At 47.8% G+C, this 18,925-nt stretch overlaps 1 protein-coding gene across 4 annotated transcripts in view; it reads right to left on the bottom strand.

Annotated features, from left to right (window-relative positions):
* Phactr1 (phosphatase and actin regulator 1) overlaps nucleotides 1-18,925 on the bottom strand; it is a 272,986-nt gene that overhangs the window by 50,050 nt on the left and 204,011 nt on the right. For all 4 annotated transcript variants that reach the window (XM_071613691.1, XM_071613692.1, XM_071613689.1 and 1 more), the window contains one exon: nucleotides 10,188-10,509. In XM_071613691.1, coding sequence (XP_071469792.1) covers nucleotides 10,188-10,509 — 322 coding nt within the window. The remainder of the gene's footprint in view (nucleotides 1-10,187; nucleotides 10,510-18,925) is intronic.

The following is an 18,925-nucleotide window of genomic DNA, read 5'->3' as shown; positions in this document are numbered from 1 at the left end:
GTCAGCCTTGTTATGGAGCCTGCTTTGGAAACTAATGGAAAAGTCAATCAAATATTTGAATTCAAGGATCTCAGAATCGGAGTTGGCCATTGTGCTTTCTGTTATAGTCTGGATCTTAAGTGTCCCCCAGAGTCAATGTGGTAAAAGGTTGCTCCCCAGGGAGGTGCTACTGGGTGGTGGTGGAGTCTGTAGGAGGTGGGGCCTAGTGAGGGGTCTTTAGGTCATGGTCGGGGGTTGTGTCCTTGAAGGGGATTGGGAGACCTTAGTCTCTTTCTCTTTTTTCGCTCCCTGGCCATGAAGTGAACACTTTTGCTTTATCACATGCTCCTGCCATGATGTGGAACCTCTTCTACAGAAACGAAGTCAACTGATCATGGATTGAAACTACTAAAACTGTGAGCCCAAATAAACCTTTTATCTTCTTAAGTTGATTCTATCAGGTATTTATTATAGTAACGGAACACTGACTAACACAATTTCCACCACTGAATTCACTAAAACATGACCCTTAGAGTCTTGACCCTTAGAGTCTTGCTATTGTAGGGAAAGTATCCTTGTGAAGGAGAATTAGGGTTTGAGGCAGAGTGATCTGAAGTTCTCTTTCCTAAGATAATTCAAAGGGCTTGGATACAGAGATCTATGCAGGAAGAAAGTCCTGATACCTGTGTGCTTTATACTCCAAGACTATGTGTGCCTAGTAGAGGCAACAGAGAGCCTAAAGTGACAGCATTTCCCATTTCTTCACTCCTGGATGTCAGTTCACTTCAGAGTTAGGCTGCTCTGTAAGGTAAGGCTGCTGGGCTAGAAGACAACTAGACATTTTCTCTTTGGCTAATGTTTTATAATGAATTCAAACAAACATTAAAGGTCTTATTCTCCAGGGGGTAAAAGATGAGCTTTTATTCCCTGTCTTCTAGGTAGCTCCAAATAATGTACTGCTCATGTACTAGGGATGGAGAGCATTCGGGACACTCACCAGATGTTGGACAAGTGTGCCATTTTGGAATATTTTTATGCTACTTCTTAAATACACCAGGGGACCCCACACCTCAGGATGAAGGAGGAGGAGCATCTTTCAGAAGAGCCTCAATGGCTAATACCGATGGTCCTTTATGCATCCAATGAAAATGCAATATAAATATTCATCATCTCATTTAATTTCCACAGACACTTGCAGAGTTGAGGAGGCCTTTATTACGATCTTGATTTCATGGTGGAGGACATAAGTGTATGATAACATCAGTGATCGCTTGGCTGTGATCACCGCAGGGAACATGAACTTGAGTCTTCTTACCCTGGGCTCTTTCCATTAACTGTGCTGTCTGCCTTCTCAGAGAACCAGCAATGACCATTATTTTCCCCCATCTGTAGATCCGATGATGAAATGCAATCTGTGCAACCAAGTTTTAAAAATGGAATGTGATAATTTTTTATAATGAAAAGCAAGGATGGTAGCTGTTCACCCAACCCTCCTGCTCTTTTGCAATGCATCTTAGTGGGCCCCATGATTAGAGGTCATTATGGGACTCACAGGTGGGTTCAAATTCTAGATGGGGGTGCAACTCCTTCAGTGTGGGTAGGTGTGTTCAGAGAGAGCAGGCTACAGGGTGGAGGAGAGAATAACGGCCGCGCTGGATAATGGACTATGGTCAACAGGAAGGGGGCGTGCCATAGGCTTGGTGTCTACTGTGGCCACACTGACAACATATGTCATTGAGTACAGAAAGCCACCAACGCCTCTCCTCCCACTACCCTGCTTAATTTTTCTCCAGTGTCCCCTCCCTCTTTCCATATCACATATTTATTGGTTTATCATCTGCCTCCCTCACTAAAAAGTAAGTTCACCCAAGGATGATGACTTTGCTCTCTCCTTGTAGTCTCCCTGGAGCCTGAATGTTCTCCTTCCTGGAAATGAATGAACAGGAGGAATGGATGGAACAGGAGGCCTGCTGTTTACAAAAGAAACACTAAACACAGAAACTTGGGCAACACTTGAGAACAAAATGGCGGTCCTGGGTTGATAAAAGGTGTGCACTTAAACTCCCCTTCCTCATGTCCCCACAACACAGTAGGGAAGGAAAAGCTTTATCCTCTCCCTTGGTTCCATCTCCATCCAGAAGCCATTTGAATAAGTCTTCTTTTGGGAAACCCACCTCTCTTCTTTGATTCTGCTCAACCCAATGGGAAACATGGGTGGGTGCCCTCAGATACCCATTTCCCTGCCCTGTACACGGTCGTGTGTTTCCAAGAAATCTCTAGACTTAGAGATTAAAGGCTGACTGGGCTTTCTTGTTCACTGCTGGGAGAGGGCAAGGCACAGATCATATTTTAAATGATTCACAAGGAAATGGATGCCAAGAGATCAACAAGAAGTGGAGGTCATGCCATCGGCTGGTCCTTCTCTCCAAGGAGGTGACACTGTCATCTGCTCTCCGCCACATGGAGATCACGGTGACCCATCATCACTGGTTATCACACATCTTTGAAACTCTTGGAGGAATCAGGGTCAAGTTTCAAAGATTAAAAATCACTGACTTTTAAAAAACCCTTAAATCTCCCTCAAAAATCCTTGGGAACCATTTTACCATCCTTTCTAAAGAAAACCGTGTAATAAAGGGACATTGCTTTCTGGCGTCTGATTCCAAATGCACAGATTCTTAAAATGAAACCAAAAAAAAAAAAAAGAGGACATTAATTGCCTCAAAGGACAGAGGAAATTTATTATCTACAAATATGACACAGAAGATGGAATTAAACTTCAATAGGAACAGCTTCTGTGATCTCATCTGCAAGCATTAGCGGGAGGGTTTTCAGAGGGGAGAGAGAACAATCAGCCGTTTTCCTCTTGGAGACCAAGAATGTGTGAGAAATTTTGCTACAAATTACAGTGCCTAAGGCTGAAAAATGACAGAAATAACCACTGGAGCCCATTAAAATAGTCAATCAGCTTCATTTAAGAAAGCAGGCAACATTGTGTGGTTTATCATGGCGTTGGATTAGCCTTCCAAGATAAGAAACCATCAGAGCTCTTGTTTTCTGTTGGACTTCAGTCAGCGGAAGCCATGCCATTCTATATATAGACCAGGGTTCTGAGCCTTCCTGAGAATGTATTTTGAGTTTCTTTTTCCAGAAGCGGTAGCGGGTTTAAATTAATTCATATTTCCAACCCATTCTCTGTCCTTCTAGGGACCATGACCCACATTGCTGATACCATAAACATATCATAAGACACAGCGAGTCCACCCAGCAGGCCGCCCTTCCAGCAATCTCCATTTCGAATGGACATGTCAAACAATGGTGGCTTTTCTGCTCGGCCTTGTCTCTGGACATCTGTGACTGTCCCAGGTCACACTCTGCTGGAGGAGGGAGGACCTGAAGGGCAGGACATGAAATGAGGGGGACCGTGGTGGAGCCACAGCTGGGCCATTCACCAGCTCTGTCTCTTGGTCTTTGGTTCCTCCGCAGTTAAATAAAGCCACCGCTTGCTGAACTCACAGGCTGCTGGGAGGTCAGAAGAAAACGCTGTGCACGCGTCCATGTTGGTAGTTGCGGTTGTAATCAGATTCGCTTGAGCACTTGCAACTCATCATAAGCCAGTCATTAAGTCATGCCCACTAATTTCCATCAAAGGATAGATAACATCCACTAATTCATTAAGACACTTATTGTACTATTTTTATCTTTGACCTGCAAAACCTTTCAGGACAGTGATTTCCAAGAAAAACAAAGAATCAACATGCATTGGGAGAAGGAGTTCAAGAGCAAATTCTCTTTCTTTAGAAAATACTTCCTTTTTAATCCTCTCAAGACTTTAAAAGAATAATGGTTTCTATAGTCTTATTTTCACTTTCTGCTAACTAATTTGCTTGCCAGCCTTGAAGGGGAGGAGGGATGAAATCCTATCACGCCCTTTTGGAACAGTGTTAAAAGGGAAAAGCAATATTTCTGTGCAGCCACTTAGACATGATAACGAGATGTCTGAAACTCAAAGAGCTAATCTAAAGTAAATGTCTGATAACTCTGGCTTCCAAGAAGCAGAGACAAATGTCTAACCAGAATTGCGTGAGCTACCGAAGAGATGGCATTCAACAGAAGAAGAGAGCCTTTACCTGGAAACACAATTCATTGAGCAACGTCTATTGTCTGCTATACAATGAACAAAACACCCAACTTCAAATCCATGCCAACTCATAAACAAATAACGTCTAGGTCTTCAGAGTTTGAGGTGCTTGGGCACCAACTCGTGTCTGGTTATTATCAAGGAGGACTTGGTTTTCAGGTGGATCATCATAAATGTAATATAACAATGTAACAATATAACAATTATGAATGTAACAAGTTGTAACAAGTGTAACAATGTAACAAGCACGTCCGATGGTTAAGGTGAAAAGAAACTGGAGATGGCCTAGCTCAGGGCCAGTATTACTCTTTAGAATTTCCTGTGACCCTGGAGGCAATGTGAGGAGAAGTAACTGTCACTGTACAATGGATTTATCCCAGGATTACAAATTGCCATTTTACTCTTTGAAAGCTTGGAAAATAATCATGGGATAAACAGAATTCTAGAGATGGAAGGGAATTGTTTTTCTTTTTTGGCTACTGATTTCAAGTTCTTCTGCCCAATATAAAAATGATTCCTTCTGCAATATTCTTCACAGGTAATAACTTCACCCCTAGCTAATATGTACATATAAAAAGGAGGTATGATAAACAATTGCTATTTTTATATACCAGGACTAATTAATGTTATTTTAAAATAAAGACTGTGTTTTCTATATCTCTATCACAAACTTTGACTTGCAGTGTTTGATAGGTGTTGCTAAGAGTCGGAGAAGGTTCTGGAACCTTCCTAGGTCTGGATGATCACCATGGTACAACCCCAGACCAGTTACTGGCTCCGCTGCTGCTCTCCCCTCACTCTGTCCCCCACCATTGCAGACCTGCCCAGTCTCCAGGGGACATGGAGTGGGTTCACAAAGCCTGCTCCTGAAAGGGTATTCAGCAAAGGACTGTTAGGGGTCTTCCGGTTACGAAGAGCTATGGTTGAGATCTGCCAGAAACTGAATCCCCCGTTGCAGCAGGGTTGAGATGGGACCATCAGAGGCTGTGAGCGCTCTGCCCTCATGAGAAGGTTCACCTTCTTATCCCATGAGTGGGTTAGCACAAAAGCAAGTTGGGCCTCATGCCTCGCCCTCTCTCACCCTCTCACCTTCCACCATGGGATGGTGTGGCGAGGCTCTTACCAGCTGCTGGCCCCTGGGACTTTCTAGCCACCAGAACCGTGAGAAATAATTTTTTTTTCTTTGTAAGTTACCCAACCTGCTGTACTCTGTCATAGTAGCATGAAATGAACTAAAAATCCTTGATAAACAGGTGCCTTCCTTACTCTTGGCAGAGATTGTTTCTACTTGAGATTTTTTCCTAGTAGATGGCAGAACTTTCCTGATCTGCTAATGGACAGGAGAAGATAGATGAAGGATGGATTTATTAGCCGTGTACTACTTTGTTTACTTCTAAGGGCCACTGGTAGCAAATTTATGCTAGTAGACCTATATGTCTCCTAATTAAAATTTCTTACACTAAAATTCACTGGGTGAAAAGAAAGTATCCCTAAGAATATCAATTGACTATTGAAATATATGAATGATAATGGTAACAAAAACTCATTAATTGTTTTCCTCACAGATTTCAAGGATTTTCTCCACGTGAACACCCCTGATGCCCTAGTCAACACCTTCCTCTCATCTGTCTAGGTTGTATCTCCTTTTCTGCATGATTTTCTTTCAGTTTTAAGTTCAAGGACAGTGCATACAGCCAGAGTATCAATTTTGAGTCCCTACACCTCACCCATCTGCTGGAGGAGCCACAGATGATATTTCCCTCTGATTTTATCCTTGATGGTGGATTTGCTCCAAGAGAACTGAATGAAGGAGCAAGTTTCTACCCTGTTCCTCATATTGGTGAAAACCAACAGGAACAATCGGGAAAGGTCCCATATCAGGAAGAGACTCAGCAAGTGTTTTCGGAGTACTTCCTCCGGGACAGGCACCATGATGGACTGAGGGTGTGCGGAAGGTGAGAAGGCCGAGGTGGCGAGACAGGAGTGACCAAGAAGAGAGCGACAGACAGACTGAGGAGAAGACCAGGCCAAGGCCATGGTGACAGTTCTTACCCTCAGTGGGCGGAGGGCCACGGGAGGGTTTTGAGTTGAAGCGTGGACCCCCACCAAACTCCAGCGTTGACGTCCTCACCCCGAGCACCAGAATGTGTCTGCTTCTGGAAGCAGGTTCTCTCAAGGGGTAATGAGCTTACAATGGGACTGTTGGGGTGGGCCCTAATCCAGTAGGACTGGCGTCTTCATAGCAAGAGGGGAGGAAGGACACACAGAGGAGACCATGTGAGGGCCCAGCAAGGAGATGGCCACCAGCGAGCCAGGAGACAGGCCTCAGAGGAAACCAACCCTGGGACACCTTGATTTTGGACTTCCAGCTGCCAGCACTGTGAGACAATAGATCCCAGGTGCTGAGGCCACCCAGGCTGAGGGACTTTATTAGGGTATTCATCAAGTTTCCATCAAGGGTCTCCTAGATGGCTGTGCTTGGGATGGACTCGAGGGGCAGGACAGGAGGCAAGAGGGAACGCAGCAAGCTAGATGAGCATGATGACCGCTGAGGCCAGGGGCAGCCAGAGGAGAGGAAGCGGCTGATCCAGACCTCTTCCCACGGGAGACCAAGTAAGAACAGCTGACAATCAGATACGGGGTATGAGGAAAAGACTGGGGTCCAGGGTGACCCCAGGCTTATGTTGTGAACACCTAGAAATGAAGTCACCTTCGACTGCAAAGGACTTCTTTCACATGCAATCCCCTGAGAATCCTCCTGGAATTCCTTCAGGGTCAAGCGGGGTCCAGATCTCACCAACAGGAAGCGAGAGCACAAAGAACTGACTGAACGAATTAACATCAGAGAGAAAATGAGTGGCTAATCAGAATTCAAAGTCTGAGCTCCACGAGGAATGCCAAGTGGAGAGATCACTGCAGATATTAAAAACAAAGAGAATGGCATGATTGAAATAAAGCCTCACCTTCCAAAAAGACATGAATCTCCTACAGGAGGGTAATGAAGACGGTCTAATGTGGGGAAACAGGCACAAACAGAATCCCCCACAAGATCGGCTCAAACCCACTTGCAATGTGCCTTTTAGGGGCGCTGAGGACAAATATTTTATGTGCTGTACAATTTTACTTAATGCTTACTGCCATTTATTGGACATTTACAATGTGCCACGCCATGACCCGACTGATTAGGATGGATTAAATCTTCAAACCTCACAAATAACCCCAATGAGGTTGGTGGTATTATCATTGTCCTTGTTCTACAGATGAGGAATGAAAGGCTGAAGAGGTCTGGTGACATGCTTTGGGTCACACAGCTAATAGGCAGTGTGTCTGAGATCCAAATCCTGCTGTGGATTCCAGAACCCAGATCATGACGGGGGGCTGCCTCTAGCTCAGTGTCCCTGCCTTTGGATAACCACACACCCTCTAAGTTTGCTGCAGCAGGTCTCTGGTTCCCTGATTATGTGCCCCCCGCCCCCCTACCCAAATCAGATTAGCCAAAGATGTAAATAATTAAGCAGGCTTGGTGGGGGTAATGATTACGAACTTCATACAAATCAAAACAGATCTATCATGATCTCTGGGAGCAGGCACAAGATGGTAAAAGTCTACAAGAATTCTCAGATAAAGAATATGGTAACTATCTTCAAAGATTTGAAAGCCTGTCATACAAAATAGGGACATGAGAAACAAGATCAGGGAAATATGAGATACGGCAGGTAGAGCTTTTCTCTGAAGGTAGGAATTCCACCAATCAGAACTTCTTGCCAATGTAGAAGGCCATTCTGGGGGCCAGGGAGGAGCCCATTCGAGTGGAGACCAGGTATGGGCAGGGGTCGGTTGCCACGATGGGTAAGATCACATTTATCAAATGCATGACCCAAAGTCTGATGTTATTACTGTTAATTTGTGTCTGGGCCGCAGGTGACATCCTGTGAGATTTCAGGGACAGTGACAGCCCAAGCGTGGGAAGGACTGAGGATCTCTACAGACAGACTGCCAAGGTGTTCTTCCTTTTTCAGCATTTTTGGGGTGACTGGAAATTGCCAAAGGAATAGAGAAACCCTTACTTCAGTGTGAAACTTGGTAGGCTCAGGATGAAATCATGGGACAGGTAACAGGGAGCATTTTTTCAGGTTAGTGAATGGAAAGGCGACCTCCTAGATAGTGACAGTTCTCTCACCACGTGGGAAAGTGGCCTGTGACCTTGTCCTGCTCTCAGATCCTTCTAAGACTCCTGGGAGATCACAAAGATGCTCAGAAAAAAAAAAAAAAAAGAATCTCCAATCTTTAGTTTGGGGAGGAAGGCTTTTCTTTCTGAGCCTGGGCACTCTTGTTGAAGTGATGCGTTCACTAATTCCCCATGTCCTCGCTGCCCTACCAGGAGGAGCCTATGCCTGACCTGGGGTGGCAGTGGAGGGACATGGAAGGAGGTATCAGGAGTCCAGGGGTGGCCTGAAGCACACAGACAGCCTTGGCTCAGCTGCCCAGATCATGTGGTACCTTCTTTCAATATTCAATCCATCACAAACCGATGCGTTTGCCAAATGTAATAAAAATGTTCAAAAAGTGAAACTCTTTTTAATCCCAAGATTCATCAGACATAAAATCATGACGGTCAAATGGCCATAAAAGTATCTAACAGTGTGTTCTCGATTTCTCTGCTCAGGTGGTTGCAGATGGGGACCAGGCCGTTTGTGGATCATTCTTTGAGTAGGTGGCCACAGGGAACTTAATCCACCCCCCTTAGTTCTCCATTTTCTCAGGCTCCCTAGGTGGGGCCGTAATTAGATGACGATGATGACGATGACCATGGTGATGACTTCAGTGTGTATGTGTGGTAGGTTAAAAGGTGCCGCCCCAACGTTAAGTTACTGCTGTTCTCATTAATGATTAAAGTATTTGAAAATGATGGCAAGGTGCCAAACTAAATTTTGCTTTTCCTTTTTGGCAGGAAGGGCCTGTATGAACACAGTCATCAAGTCCGAATTCCTCGAGACCACAGCTTCCCTCTGAGGCAATCATTTCCCAAACACACAATTCTTGGCCGGGCGGCAGGAAACCTCACCGAGAGCCCCCACCTGTGTGAGCATCCTGCCGTTGGCTCCCTGCTTTGGAGATCCATTGACCCTTCCGATGTCCCCCTCCGTAGGACCCAGTGGAGAGCAGTCACCACCCTGGGACGTGCATCCAGCGTCCCTTTCAGACACACCCTCACAACAGAAGGAAACAGTTTCCTCATCATGTCAGGCACCTTGGTCCAGCAACGTGCCTGACACCATGTTAGAAACCCCAGGCATTTCCTGGGCATAAGGCAGGAAGGTGGTGAACGGATCTGAACACACACACGTGCACGTTCACACACACACAAATGTGCATGCACACAAGAGCGATTCACAGCCAAAGTGAGAGATGAGAGGTCTCCCTAAGTTGGGGGAATTGGAGTCTCTGCCGCAGGTCTGCCGTGGGGGTCTTTTCTGCAGGTCTCTAGGTTCTGGCTGCCATATATTGGAGGCTCAACTGCATCTAAACCAACTCTAACACTCTGGTTCCTCCATCAGCAAGAACAAGGGCAAGGACAAGGGTATGGCTCTCTACCTTTCCCGCCCCCTGCCTCCCTCCGACATCCAGCCGGCTTCATCTTTCCCTACTTTACATTTGCATTTGAACATCACAAAAGTAACATACACAACAATAAAAGTAAGCAGTTCCAAAAGATCTGAAATACAAAATTATTTCCTCCCCATTTCTCTGTCCCAGGGTAACCTCAATTCACAATGACAGGTACATCCTTTGACAAAACATTCATGTTCATGTTTAGAGAAACATTACATGGGTGTCTATGTTCCTGTGCATGTTACTATGTCTTTTCAGTAAATGTGATTACAGTTTGATGATTGACAATATAAATTTCTTCTTCCCTACTCTCTTGGACATTCAGCTTTTGGTCTGATTTTACTTTCGAGCCTTTTTCCCCGCAGAGCAGGGAATAGCCCCGGTTCATGCCCCAGCCAGCCCCTGTCCCTGTCCCTGTCCCTCCTCCCTCCTTCTGCTCCCACTCGCCCATTACCTTTCCAGCCTCTGCATGGTCATGGCCAGCGTTTTGTTCAGCTCGTCTATCATCCTGCAGCCCGAGGGGTGCATGGGGAGGGTGCCGGTGGAGGAGGGGAGGTGCTGGCCGTGGCTGCCATACTGCAGCTGGTGCTGGATCTGGGACGGCAGGACCGTGTGGTGGTGCTGGGCCACGCCCTGCTGGCTGCTCTTCTGGGCTGCATAGGACGCCAGGGAGAGCTCCGGGCCCCCTACAGGCATACAGATCATGACTTTCTTTGGAGGTAGCGGAGGCGACAGTTTCACTGGCAGACAAGGCAATTTCACAGGGGCGCCAGGATCTGCGGCAGAAGGAGGGTGAGAGAAAGAAGTGAGATGGGGACACGGGAAGAAACTCACCTTGGGGCCACACCGAAGTGGGGTCCCTGGCTAGGAAGCATCAACTGAGGCTGCTCAGATGGCACCCACCAGCTTGTTTTCTGCCCAAAGTGCACCAGCTGCTCATAAGGAGCCCAGGAAGGCAGCAGGAAGGGGATGGGGATGTCTCTTCTGCTCATGGAAGCCCAGGGGTGGTCCCAGAAACCTCCAGGATCTGCTGCGATGTCTACAGATTTGCCATTATTAAAGAGCACATCTCTTCAGCTGACACCTTAGGGACAGAAGCCAGGACGAGGCTCAAGTCCCTTCCCAAGGGACTTTACTATTGCCAACTGTAGCTCCCTCATCTGCCACCTGGAGATGACCATCCCACTGCGAGTAGCGGCAGAGCCTGGGCAGGCACCTGGTGGCAGGCTCACTCACTGCCATCCACAGCGGGACCCTGGGGTGCATGTTTCATGTAGCCCTCACACTCTGGGCTGAAGGTAACTGCATGCAATATTTTGTGTGTGAAGCAAAACTTGTGCTCCTTGGAATATAAGGGAGTGTCACCGTGCCATGTGCCATTCAGAAATTGCTGGCGTTTGGAGCAGAACTCAACTGTTGATTCCGTGACAGTGCCACCAAAGCTCCCCAGAGATGTGCCTCATTTAGGGGGGGCTTGGGGTCAGACCAGCCCCCAGGGCATTCTGGGGCAGACCCTGTAGTCCTCTGTACCCCCACATTCCTGAAGATCACCTGGCCCTGGAGGGGGCTGTGGTTGAGCCCTGTGGGCTGCAGGCTTCTGTGGGAAAGGCATGGCCTGAGGGTGTGGCCAGGGGGAGCAGGCTGCCTGGACGTCACACCTGTGATCCCCTGGGGGAACACCACAAGGTTCACCTCTTGATCTCTGAGGTCTTGGACTTCACCCGCTTGTCTGTTCTGGGTGTGGCCTCTGACTCCACAGTCCTGCCCAATGCCATTCCTAGAGCACAAGTCTGCCCACGTTAACAGACTAAGACTCCCCGCCACACCCTCCAAGGCTTTCTCTGGGCTGGGTGCTATGGGGTCCTCTCTTCAGGCTCAGTCTTTGTGAACTCTGCTCTGGGTCCCCCAGTTGGAAATAAGCCTTCCTATGGTATCTGGAAAGTCCTGAGCAGACTGTCCCTGGAACTGTACTTATATCCTACAAATTCAGCGTCCACCCTCAGGGAAATCAGCCAGACGGGCTCTGGGCTTTGTGCTCAGCCATGTCCTTCAGGACAGCTGCTGCGGTCTTCTCTGGCCACCTCTCAGCTCCTGCTCCCCATCCACAGAGAAACTGGAGGTGAGGGCTCAAGGGCTCCCTCCTCCCCCTGGGATCCCGCCCCCAAGCAAGCACCCTCAGTCCTGACCACTCCCGAGTGCCCCGAAATGCCCGGGGCCTCTGTATGTCACTGTCCCCTGTTTGGTGTGGAGTGGCTTCTCTGTCCTGTCTTCTTGACCTTCCTTGACCTTCATGTCACTTTCCAATCTGTACCAGGGACGTGCGCTGAGCCAGTGTTGATGGTAACAGCAGTAATGATGGTGACAGTCACCATTACAGCCAAGACTTAGACAGATGAAGTCCCTTATCCAAAATGCTTGGGACCAGGGGGCTTCAGAGGTCAGCAACTTCCCCACTTTGGAGCATCTGCCTATCCATAATGAGGTGTCTTGGGGACCCAAGTGTAAACACAAAACTCATACCTTGAAGGTGATTTCACACAATATTTTTTAATAACTTAGTACACTTTGAACCACCAGAAACTGTCACTTGTAGGGACCAAAATGCTGAATTTTGGAGCATCCTGAATTCTGGATTCTCAGACTAGGGATGTTCAACCTGTACCGTGTTTACTCTGTGCCAGATTCTGTCCTGAATGCTTTTCATACACCAACCCATTTCATCCTCACGACCAGCCTGGGAGGTAGACGCCATTATTATCTCACTTTTCCAGATGAAGAAACAGATTCTGAGGTCACTAGGTAGCACTTCCGGTTTACAGACCTGTCTCCTCACCTGCGCGCCTCTGTGGCTGTGTGTGACTTATCACAGGACCCTCACCATCTTGTTCAGCACCCAGCTTACACGGTAAGAGGCCCACACCAAGTTTACAGATGGTGCCGAGACTATGATCTGCTGCTGGATGAAGCCACACTTTCCCTGTGACAGACCCTCCAGGAGGGAGATGGGGCATGAACTTAGGATCATGCAGCTGCGAGCGGATGGGTACCCACCTATGGCTACATACAAAGAAACCTAACAGTTCCAGAGGACCTGATGAGATTGCTCGCCTAACATCGCAAAGCAAACCAGTCATAACCACAAGGCTTCCTGCTCGCTTGTCCCCAAAGGCCATCCTGTTCACTGTGGTCCCCATGTGAACGACACAAGGTAACCATGTGCAGGGACATGACAGATGCTGTTGGTTCCAAAGCACTGAGTGAGACGCAGCAAGCGCACTTCTCTGCCAGTTCCTGTTACTGGCAGGGCACAGGTGCCCTCCTGCGGCTCCTGGGACCTTGAGCCTGAGCACAGCAAGTGCAATCTTTCTGGAAGTGTTAGGTGTTCCCCCAGAGGCCCCTCAGTCACCATCCTTCATTTGCAGGTTCTGGTTCTCTAAGGCAGTCGGTGCTCATGCACTTCACGAAGAAGTGCAGCCAGGAGGGCAGAGTGGAATTTGCTACCCAGTAGTGACACCGGGCTCTGACCATCGTGACAAGTGACAGCTTCTTGTATACACTCCAGCCCACCACGGCATTTCTTGTCACTATCTCCACAGCAAAACTGACTTGGCATCACCATTAGAAAATTGGCCACCAGGGTCCCAGGAGTTCTATGAAAACAGGGCAAGAAGCAGGCACCAGGTGGCCCTGGGTGGTGGAGAGGTCACTCCCACTGCTCCAGGAGAGGGCGGGGCCATGCGGAGACCCCTCTTCTCCTTTGCTGCCTGTTATCTCTTTTCTGGGTGTTTCCTTACACATGGCTACAAATTAAATAAGGGCCCAGGATGAAGGCGAATTGCTTAGAATCATTTTTCCTTTTGGCTTAATGGATTTGGTAAAAAGAGAAGAAATGAAGAAAAAAGACTAAAATCAGGTGGATACTGGCTGCTTTCTGCAAATTTGCTGGGCGGTCCCTATCTCTCCCCAACACCGCATCGCTGAGGAGCCCCTGTGCGGTTCAGGTGAACAGGGCAATGCCTATTTTATATTTCCATAATATCTTAACACCAGGTCATTCTCCATAGCCGATCTGCAGGCGAGATTTGGAACCAGCTGTACACCCTCTGTCATTCCAAATTTCTGCCCACCCCTCATCGACCTATCTTATCTCTCCTGGGTATTCCTTCGGTGTTCTCTGCCCCCTGGACCACCATGCCAGCCTGGGATGCCATCTTTTCTTGGGTGGATACAGGTCCCAGGCCTCTAATCCATCTCCACCTAGACGCCTCCCCAAAGCACCTGCTGGCCATGCTGGGGTCCCTCACGGTCCAGCCCCTGCTGCAAGTCCAAGGGCAACTCAGTCTAGGTCTATGGGGATCTCCTCTTCTGCCCCTCCCGGCCCCCTCTGGTTTCTCAGCCAGGCAGGCTCTGTGCTGGGTCTCCTGTCACCATGATCATCCCTTCTCTATGGTGCTTGCTGCACCTGCTCTGACTTCCCAGAACACAGTCCCTGCTCCTGCCTGAGGATCGGAACTGTACTTGTCCTCTGATGCCCAACTAGAGACCCACTTCTGCGGATTTTCCTCCCTGGAACCCTCATGACCCTGGTGGTCAGCAGCCCCATGGAATTCTTCTGTGTTTTGTGCTGGTCACTGTCAGCCCCACTCAGTTGGGCGGTGTGGGGACAGCGTGTCAGAATCACACTCATGCCACCCTCCTCCCCGGGGATTATACGGGAGAGTCAAGCACTGCATTTATAATGGGCCAGGCTGCAACGGGATCTTGTCCTTCTCTCTGAATAAGAGGTGGCCTCCCTTCTGACTGACCGGCTGAACCAGAATCTCTGGGCCAGGCATTTGGATTTAAAATGCTTCCCAGGGGCTTGTCTTGTACAAGGAGTTGAGAGGCCCTGAGGGCCACTAAATTGCTTGCAGCAGGATGCTGCCCGAGGCTAGGACATACCAGCACGCGATGGCCAGGTCAATATCAGTTCCATCCAGCATCGGGACCAATGTCCACTCCGAGGTCATGAGGATGGTTTCCAAATTCTATTCCTATGCCCTCACATGTAGAATAGTAAAAGACCGACTAGCCCCAAAGCCAGTTTATTAAAGGCTAATTTGCCTCAAATCAATTCACCTAAAAATTATTTTCCTTAAGTTTAGAATGTGCAATTAAAAGGTATTTTTAAAACTAATTTGTCTAATGGTACTTCTAATTGAATTTTATATTTATAAAAATAATCTATCATGGAGTATTTTGTGAATCATGTCATATCTTGTGGGAAGAGGGTTTTTATTTTTCTTTTTTTTTGGTACCAGGGATTGAACTCAGGGGTACTCAACCACTGAGTCACATTGCCAGCCCTATTTTGTATTTTATTTAGAGACAGAGTCTCACTGAGTGGCTTAGCACCTCACTTTTGCTGAAGCTGGCTTTGAATTTGAGATCCTCCTGCCTCAGCCCCCTGAGTGGCTGGGATTACCAGTGAGTGTGCCACCTCACTCAGCTTGTGGGCAGAGTTTTCAATTTTACTTGCTCTAAAATGCTTTAAGGACATTTTAGTCATGTTTACCTAAAGAGCCTTTCTTTTTGCAGTACTGGGGATGGAACTCAGGGGTGCTTTTCCACTGATCTACATCTCCAGCTCTTTCATTTCTTATTTTGAGACAAAGTCTTACTAAGTTGCCAAGGCTGGCCTTGAACTTGTGATCCTCCTGCCTCAGCCTCCCAAGGAGTTGGAATTAGAGACGTGTGCTACAGTACCTGGCCGGGGGTGCGGGGGTGGGGGGGCTTCTGAACAACCTGCGGGGGAGGCGGGGAATGTATTATGGGGCTCACTTCAGAATCTATCAAGACTATTTGTTGGATGCCTGTGGCATATCAATGACAGCACTAGGGTCTTGAACAACCAGACACTCTGCTAACCGGCATGGGGACTTTGTAACATTAAATAGGTGCCAGCTGGAGGGGGACCTACCTCTGGGGTGGCTCTGCCCTATGCCAGGACAGGCTTCAGGCTAGATTCGGCCCTCTGATCCCCCTAGCACCTTACTTGGGGACTGTATGGATATTAATCCATTTGCTCCTCACAACAGACCTGGATGGTGGAGAATACTCCCTTTCCACAGATGGGAAAACTGAGTCTTGGGAGGGCCTGTAGGGCCTGTAGGAACCACCAAGCATCTGATTCAATAGTTGTTGCTTGAGACAGCTGCAGCGTCAGACCTGGGGCTCTGAGATCCACTATCCTCATGCCTCCCAGCCTGGGGTGGAAGACAGGAATCAGGAAAGCCATACAAGGTGCACTTGCCAGGTGGCCGTACTGTCTTAAGAAACAGGTGACAAAGCCCAGTGGTGATGGGCAAGCCGGGCAAGCAGTTGAGCCAAGACACGTCTAAACGAGCATCTTCGCAGTTCTTCATGTTTGCCACGAGACACGGCAGCGGGACTCGGGGGTGGCCCACATTTCAGGGCTCTCTGGGGCACACCACTCACCCACTGAGAGCCCGTGGGAAAGAACATGGAACTTGGAATCAGAAAACCCAACTAGCTGGGAAAGGTATCTAACCTTTTTAGAATTCAGTCTCTTCACCTGTAAAAATCCAAGGATAAAAATGCTGCCTTTACCCTGGTCAGCTCCTTGCTGAACAAAATGCTTTGTATCTACAGGATCTGGGCTGTCTCCCCATGTTGGGGGACACTCTGCCTCTTGCATGAGTAGTGCCTATGGCGGTGGGGACTGCTAGAGTACAGTACACACTGTGTCTTCCTGCAGCCTGATTGACGGGAATGTGGGGTGTTCACAAAGCTGTCTCAGTTGATGGAGTGAAAGAAGCCGAAGGGAAAAAAAAAAAAACAAAAAAAGAGAGAGAACATTTGATTTGCAGGGAACAAGGAAAATAAACCCAAACTGTGTCACAGAGCCATAAAATCCAAGATGGTCTTAATTCCAAGCAATGACATAGCTATGGCTTATGACTTCAGACAAGGACACAAAAATGCAGGATTACTTCCGTAGTCAGTTCTGGGGCCACAGGACCATGGGCCATGAGTGAGAAAAGTGAGGGCTAAATGAATACAAGTGGAATGTCACCAATCTGAAATTCGAAGTGCTGATATGATGCCAGGAGTGGAAAATCCCACCCCTGACCTCGTGTGACAGGTTGCAGTCAAAATGCAGGTGCAATAAAAATACTGTATAAAGTCACTATCAGGAGTCGCTTGGGGTGGCGCACACCTGGAGTCCCATCGACTCAGAAAGCTGAGGCAGGAGAATCACAAGTTTGAGACCAGCCTCAGCAATGAGGTGGCTATACTATCTTAAGAAACAGGTGACAAAACCCAATCTCAAAATAAAACAGAAAGTACTGAGGACGTAGCCCAGTGGTAGAGCACTTGCCTAGCATGAGTGAGGGTTCAATCCCCCCCCACCCTGTCCCACACAAATTACTATCAGGCTAAGTGAATCAGGTGTATATGAAACATATAGGAGTTTTGTATATAGACCTGGGTCCCATCTCCAGGATTGCTTATTGTGTATATGTGCACATAATACAAAATCTAAAAAAAAGTTCCAAAATCTGAAACACTTCTAGTTCTAAGAATTTTTGATACCTCTAGCTTCTCTTCTCACTACCACAAATGAACTTTTAAATTGGCACCTGCTGTAGGAGCCCTTTGTAACTGTTAATGCATCACCAGGACCTGTCAAGGATAGTAGCACTTAGTGCCTAATGAACAAAGGCGTTGTAAGAATTTCTCAGTCATTTGGCACCTGATTTCAGTGTTTTAGATGCTTTGATCTCCTCTCATAGATATGGGCTTTAAACCTGAAAGCACGGAGGGCAACCAGAAATGTACTTAGAACTTTGAAATCAAAGTCCGGCATCACTGACCTGTTGGATGAGATCCCTCCTTGCCTGCACGAGGGAGTTCAGAGGAGCTCTATGGATTCCTTCAGCACACCAGGCCCCCCGAAGGACTATAATAAGGTGGCCTGGCACTTTGCTTCCTTCGGAGGCAAAATGTGCTAGCTGGTCCCCTGTGGTGAGAGGGTTGGTGCAGAGAGAAACAAGGGTACAGGATGGAGCTCGTGTCCAATGCCTCAGATCTGGCTTTCTCCCCCAGACCAGGATGGCATGTGGCTGTCACAGCTGTCGATAAGACCATTGCATATTTTTTTAGACATTATAAGTCACCTATGTAAAAAAATATATTGTGTATTTTTGTAGCCATGGATCAGTGCTATCCACAGCAGACAGAGCACGACAGGAGAGTGCCATGCAACTGGTCACTGAGCCGTGACATCTGAGCCTGCTACAGGACAGACATATGGAAGTTGAGAGGTCCAGGGACGGCCAGCTGAAAGGAGGCCAGATCCCACAGTGCCCACAACAGGGCGGGCCCAGGATGGCTGCTGTCTGGGACTCAGTCGGGAGCTGAGAGGCAATCCAGGCAAAATCACAGTCAGGAGGGAGGGTCATCAGGGAGCTGCTCATGTGCTCTCCCAGCACTAGAATGACGGATAGGGCCGTGAAGTTCGAAGGGTATAAATTTAGATCAGGTGCAAGAAAACACTACCTAGGCCATTGGTAGAATGACTAAGAGGTAGGATAGTCATGGTGAAGGGACAAATCAGTCCAAGAATCAGTACAAACATGTCCCACAGAAGTACTGTAAAGGGAAAATAAGATGGCTGCAGCTCATCCCTCACCTTGAATCTCTCCGGTGCATTTATAAATATATAGAAATAAATATAATTCTGATATATTTATTCATCATTGGAGGCCACACCCTGCACTGATGGCTGGTGGCTGGTCAGACCACCTGAAGTGTGGGTTTGGAAGGCACGCCCACTCTCCCTGAATTTCCTGGGGCACTCCCTGGGACCTGGGGCTGGACCATGAGTTTGGCCAATGGGAGCCTGTCACCTGGTAAGTGATACTACTACAAGGTGGCTTTTCCATGTTTCCTGTGAACACTACAGAATGCAGAGGAGTGGGATTTCATGTATGGCAGGATTCAGAGCTGGAGAATATTCTGCTTACTTTCCCTAAAGAAGCAAGTATCCTGCTTTGAACCCTCGGGCAAATGATCCTCCAACCCATCCAGAAGGGCCTTCAGCAGCAGGGGTCTCCCTCTTCTGAAGGCCTCCTATTCTCTGCTGGTCAGCGTTAGCTAAAAACCCAGCAAGAAACAAGGCCCACTGAA

The sequence above is a fragment of the Marmota flaviventris genome, chromosome 6, assembly GCF_047511675.1.
Source record: "Marmota flaviventris isolate mMarFla1 chromosome 6, mMarFla1.hap1, whole genome shotgun sequence".
NCBI classification, from domain to species: Eukaryota; Metazoa; Chordata; class Mammalia; order Rodentia; family Sciuridae; genus Marmota; species Marmota flaviventris.
The sequence above is the reverse complement of the archived record's forward strand: the minus strand, read 5'-3'. Positions and strand labels throughout refer to the sequence as shown.